This window comes from Hesperophylax consimilis, chromosome 22 (genome assembly GCF_061612785.1).
Source record: "Hesperophylax consimilis isolate HC1 chromosome 22, BYU_Hcon_1.0, whole genome shotgun sequence".
In the NCBI taxonomy this organism is placed as follows: Eukaryota; Metazoa; Arthropoda; class Insecta; order Trichoptera; family Limnephilidae; genus Hesperophylax; species Hesperophylax consimilis.
Window position 1 is genome coordinate 9,142,934 of NC_142857.1, and position 6,585 is coordinate 9,149,518.

Sequence of the window (6,585 nt, forward strand, 5' to 3'; positions counted from 1 at the left end):
AAATTTAATTTTAATATTTATAGAAAACCTACTTTTACCGATACAGTCATTCATAGTACTTCTAACCATCCCATTTCCCATAAACATTCTGCCTTCCATTCTATGGTCCACAGACTTGTCACTATTCCGCTATCTAAAGTTAACTTCAATATTGAACTCTCTATAATCAAATCTATCGCCATAAATAACGGATATACCCATACCTTAATTGATAAAATCCTTGCAAAAAAACAACGACTCATATTTTGTAATAAATTCCTGTACAATAGTATCCCCAACATCGCAGTAAATAAAAACCATGGTTGGCGTAGAATTTTATACATTAATAATTTCTCGTCCTCATGTGTTTTAAAATTTCCAACAGAAATTAAAGCCGCTTTTTATACCAATAATAACCTAGGTAAACTTTTAATTAACTCAAAAGATAAAGAAAATAATTTAAGTCATTCTGGCATCTATAAACTTAAATGTAACGACTGCGAAGCATTTTACATTGGTAAAACTGCAAGAAATGTTCAAACGCGGGTAGTTGAGCACTTGAGATGCTTAAACAACATAGGTTTTTCGGAATTTGCAACACATTTAATAGATAAAGATCACTCATTTGATAAGCCTTCAGGTGTAGAAGTATTACATAGAAACGGGATAGGTCTACGCCTCAACAATTTAGAAGCACTCGAGATAAAAAAAAAGTGGGTGTGTCAAGCCTACGCAAGACAGAAGTGAAACTTCTAGTTTCAGCTGATGCTTGGCGTGGCGCAGTTCGCTGGTGTCTGAGAGAGAGGAAAGAAGAGAAGAGAGAGAACGTTCGTGAGCGGCTCCCCCACCTCAACAAGGTTTCACTTCAAAAATGCCACAGCCGAGAATCGAACCTCGCTTAACTGATTGAAAGCCAACCACGCTGAGCACCAACTGTAAGCAAAGCCGCATAAATTGATTATATTATGTAGGTTCTGAAAATATGAGAGCTTGTTATGTTTTATAATGTTACCTACATCACACCCAAAATATAATATATTTTTAAAAATAATGTACAATCTACAGAAATAGAATCCCACACAAGATCGCGTAGTGCGCTCTAGCGAACGGATATTTTATCAGAGGGAGATAGTTTTAATTTTTTTTTCTGTAAATTATTACATATTATCAAAATAAATAAATTAATTAAATAAATGTAATACAATTATCATAATATACGGATTAGATAATAATTTTAATCCAACACAATAACGCAAAGCGCGCTCTAGCGGAGTAATGTTTTATCACAGTGAGATAAGTGTTTTTATTATTTTGCAATATTATTTTCTTTTAAAAAATGTTCTGACCTACTAAAAAATAAGATATTGAATGAAAAAGGCGTTAAAAACAAAAAAATAATGTGCGATGGCCGAGAATCGAACTCGGATCAACTGCTTGGAAGGCAACTATGCTGACCATTACACCACCAACGCCAGTTGTCGGGATGAGCTAAGAAGCATTTATATGTTACTTCAAAACTTTGACTAGATCAAATGAACTTTAATCGGTGGTGGGGGTACCCGCATTTTCGTTTCGGTCATGAGTCGGTTTTACTCCGGTCCTCGAAATTGCATGACGCGCGTAAAGAAGTTTCACTTCAAAAAATCCCTTAAAGTCAATAAAATCAATTTACTAAATAAACAATTAGATTTAACAAACAGCCCCATTTTAAATATATTTCCATTTCCTGCACCTATGTTTACCCCCTCTCTCCTACCTAAGTCTTCCACCCCCACCAAAGTTGATGTTCTCTCTCCCTCTTCCAGCTTCACTATAAGTACCCATACACCTCTGTAATTAATTTAATATGTTTTTATTAACCCTGATGAAGGTTCGGGCTGAACTGAAACCGGTTGGTTATAAATATATACAATAAAGTGGTATTTAAACAAAGTTATTTTATTTTAATTATTATAATTATGTATACCCACAAAGTGTTTGCTACAAGTGAAAAATTAATATCGGCGAGTACGGCCAAACAAGTAATAATGTATAAAAAATATTCAATTAAATACAGAATTATGTGTATCAATATCAACTTTTATAAACAGTGTATTAAAATGAAAGTGTTCCCCAATTATTTGACTTCAAGTTTTAACAATAATTTACCAGTGTCCTCTTCAATTCATAAAGCTAAAATGGCGTGGTTAAAAGAAGATTTAATTAATGCATATAAACAAAGAAATAACATTAAATTAAAAGTCAAAATTTTACATATTGAATTAGTGCATAATCTCCACCCAGTTGAATGGGATCTCTTTGACGATAAAATTAGGAATTATGTTTCAATAGAATCATTCAAAAAACGTTTAATCCTGGAAAAAAAACTAAAAAATCTCTGTAATTCTAAAACTAGTGATAACCAACCACCATCTTCACAACATACATTTTATGATCGGGTACAAAATTTATCTTCTGTACAGTTTACCCCAAAAGAGATTACATTACTCTCAAAAGGTTTAAAACACAACCTTCACTATACTAAAAATAATGTTAACAGTGCGATTGAAAATGTAGCAGTGGACATGCAGACAGCCTTACAATTCTTTCCAACTACATACCAATATAAGAGTGCTGAAATTCTTCAAGATTTAATCCCTAAATATATTCCAAAGTTTTATCCAGAAAATCAACAAGCAAACAATATTCGTAAAAAGTTAACTAATGAAAATTTAGTTTTAACAAAAGCCGACAAAGGCAATACAATAATAATAATGAACCGTTCGGAATACAACTCTAAAGTGCACAACTTCATCAGTAATGACAATTTCGAAACTCTACGAACTGACCCTACTAATAAGTTTCAACAACACATCAAAAACGCATTAAAAGTTTGTAAATCACCAGTTTTTCAAGATCTGTCATATGATAATGTCAAATTCCTCACAAAAAACCCAAAAATCCCAAGACTATATGGATTCTTAAAAATCCACAAAACTAATAGCCCCATTAGACCTGTAGTATCATGCTGTAATTCCCCAAATTACAAATTAGCTTCCTTTGTGACTCACTTATTTAATAATTCAAATGTATTTTCCCCTGGGTATACAATTAAGAATTCTTATGAATTAGTCAATAATTTAAAAGATTTGTCTCTACCCAATAACTGTAAATTAGTTTCTTTCGATGTTGTAAATTTATTCCCAAATGTACCTGTACCCGAATGTAGAACTATACTGTCTAATTTATTAACAAATTCAAACCTACCAAAAGATCTTTCTGACGATCTTGCCCGAATGTTTAACATCTGTCTTAACCAAAACTACTTATTTAATGACGCTATAGTCCAACAAAAATACGGACTACCCATGGGTCTTCCTACGAGTCCTCTATTTGCTGACATCTTCATGGATAACTTGGAAAAAAATATTTTTAGTTCTAACTCACCTCTTTTAAATAACGTTTTTATGTGGAAACGTTATGTTGATGACATTTTTTGCATATGGAAAGGTACAGAACGTCAACTTAATTCCTTCTTGTCCCTCCTTAATTCGTTCCATAAAAATATTCAGTTTACAGTAGAAATAGGTACTAATTACAGTTTAAATTTTCTAGACCTATCCCTTTCCATCATTAATAATAAATTTAATTTTAATATTTATAGAAAACCTACTTTTACCGATACAGTCATTCATAGTACTTCTAACCATCCCATTTCCCATAAACATTCTGCCTTCCATTCTATGGTCCACAGACTTGTCACTATTCCGCTATCTAAAGTTAACTTCAATATTGAACTCTCTATAATCAAATCTATCGCCATAAATAACGGATATACCCATACCTTAATTGATAAAATCCTTGCAAAAAAACAACGACTCATATTTTGTAATAAATTCCTGTACAATAGTATCCCCAACATCGCAGTAAATAAAAACCATGGTTGGCGTAGAATTTTATACATTAATAATTTCTCGTCCTCATGTGTTTTAAAATTTCCAACAGAAATTAAAGCCGCTTTTTATACCAATAATAACCTAGGTAAACTTTTAATTAACTCAAAAGATAAAGAAAATAATTTAAGTCATTCTGGCATCTATAAACTTAAATGTAACGACTGCGAAGCATTTTACATTGGTAAAACTGCAAGAAATGTTCAAACGCGGGTAGTTGAGCACTTGAGATGCTTAAACAACATAGGTTTTTCGGAATTTGCAACACATTTAATAGATAAAGATCACTCATTTGATAAGCCTTCAGGTGTAGAAGTATTACATAGAAACGGGATAGGTCTACGCCTCAACAATTTAGAAGCACTCGAGATAAAAAATCCCTTAAAGTCAATAAAATCAATTTACTAAATAAACAATTAGATTTAACAAACAGCCCCATTTTAAATATATTTCCATTTCCTGCACCTATGTTTACCCCCTCTCTCCTACCCAAGTCTTCCACCCCCACCAAAGTTGATGTTCTCTCTCCCTCTTCCAGCTTAACTATAAGTACCCATACACCTCTGTAATTAATTTAATATGTTTTTATTAACCCTGATGAAGGTTCGGGCTGAACTGAAACCGGTTGGTTATAAATATATACAATAAAGTGGTATTTAAACAAAGTTATTTTATTTTAATTATTATAATTATGTATACCCACAAAGTGTTTGCTACAAGTGAAAAATCAAATAATTTTCTTACTTTTTAATTGTTTATAAAAGGCCAGTTTTAAATTGTAATAATGTATTATAAATGTACTAAAAAGTTATCAGGAAACATGTTAATTCATTCGTTTTTTACATTAACCTCACACACACACTATGTCATCTTTTGGGATGCTGTGTGGAGGGTCTGTTTTAAGGAAATTTAGGAGAGAAAGTTCTGGGAAGGTAAAAGGTATTAGGGTTGGGTAGGGATCTTTGGATAAGTGTGTCCAGGAGCGAAGGACATATGAATATATCCCTCCCACTGCAGCGCAAGGCGATGGGTACATCAATGGTCGAGACACAAGTCCAACAGGCCCTCCAAAAGCCTGCGATCCCGATTTTTAATAAATTAGCGATACTACTCATTTTACATGAAAGGAATTCAAAGTCACCATTGTATCGAGATTCTACAGATCAAATACGACAAGAATTAAATAAAACATCAATGAACATGAAAAATAAATTAAATATCTGTTCAAACCTACATTTTCCAGGGCCAACAGCATAGCCGTTCGTCCTCCCATACTGTGTCCAAGAATAGACGTCTTGGTGATGTTGAGTTTCTTCAGCACCACCAGAACGTCCTCAACCAAGTGTTGATAAGTCATGTCCTCAGCTCTGGGACTGTCCCCGTGATTCCTCGCATCCATTGCAATCACCTTTCTCCCTGTATTTTGGTTGATGGCATCGCAAAACATTGACCAGTTATCTTTTGCACACATCATACCATGTAGAACAATGAGTGGGGTCAAATTCTTTTGTTTGGACTCTGGCGTTTCGTAAGTTGTATACGAGAGATCGACCGTTTTCACCTGAGCTACATCTTTTATACGGGTAGAGAATGTTTTTAAGAAGTTAGAACTTATTGAAATTTTTAATGAACTGCTCTTAAATGCACTAAAACTTATAATTTTGATCATTTTGAAATGTTTTTTGACTTGTAGGTAGATTTTGTAAACTGTTCTCGTCAAAAACAACTCTGACGTCTATAAACCGTTCAACTGCCGAGGTGCAAATAGCATCAAAAACTGATTTTAGAATGGTATTAATAGTTTTTTTGTATTGTACAATGAAGACAGTGACGTAAATCTTGCTAGGGCAAAGTAAAATGCCTGGAGGCCATGTTAAGAAAAAATGCATAAAAAAAGTTTGTACGTACAGTGGAAACTGGTTTTAACAAACCCGCTTATAACAAAATCCCGCCCGGAGAAAAAAAAACTAAAATATTGCTATTTTTTTTTAAATCTGGTCAAATTATTCGAACTTCTGTTTTAAAAGGGCCTATAAAAAATGAATTGATAGATTTCCTAACAAATTATCAGGTCGGAACACCTTTTCATAAAAATTCTAATATTGTCGCATTTCATCGTTATATTAGTATAAGAGCAGCTCCTTGAACACGTGTTCCAATATATTCTGAACATGCTAACTAATTTTAACAGGATTTTAATAAATCAGCCATGCTCATGTGGCTTTGAAGACTAAAAAACCTAATTGATTTATCCGTACCCCCACCCTAACACTTATCTCTTCAAATTTAGCAGTTTTACTTAGTTTTTTTAACTTTTGAACATTAAAGGACATACTAATAAAAGTTTTTAATTTACACTTCTCATAAACACCCATTAATGTATTTAAAATGGTTATGTAAAATTTAAAAAACTTTTATTAGTGTTATTGTTGCTGTGTTTTAAATTTTACACAACTGTTAAATACCCATTATTGTATCGTAAATGTTTGTTTTTCAGTTTGTAAAATTTTAAAAACATCTATTAGTATTATTTTTACTGTAAAATCTTTAAAATGAAGATATTCAAGATAGATCGTTAAAATTGAAAAATAAATTAAAATTATATTAAAAATAACAGAACTGAGATGTTTATTTTGCACGAAATTCCCACTAATATTGTCGTCATTCCGTCTTA

At 32.4% G+C, this 6,585-nt stretch overlaps 1 protein-coding gene across 1 annotated transcript in view; it reads right to left on the reverse strand.

The window, feature by feature from the left end:
* Positions 1-5,674, reverse strand: part of LOC149412805 (sn-1-specific diacylglycerol lipase ABHD11-like) — a 29,145-nt gene extending 23,471 nt beyond the window's left edge. The window contains exon 1 of the mRNA XM_089644954.1: positions 5,146-5,674. Within this exon, the coding sequence (XP_089501080.1) occupies positions 5,146-5,580 (435 nt within the window). The 5' untranslated portion in view covers positions 5,581-5,674. The remainder of the gene's footprint in view (positions 1-5,145) is intronic.
* Between the last annotated feature and the right edge of the window lie 911 nt (positions 5,675-6,585).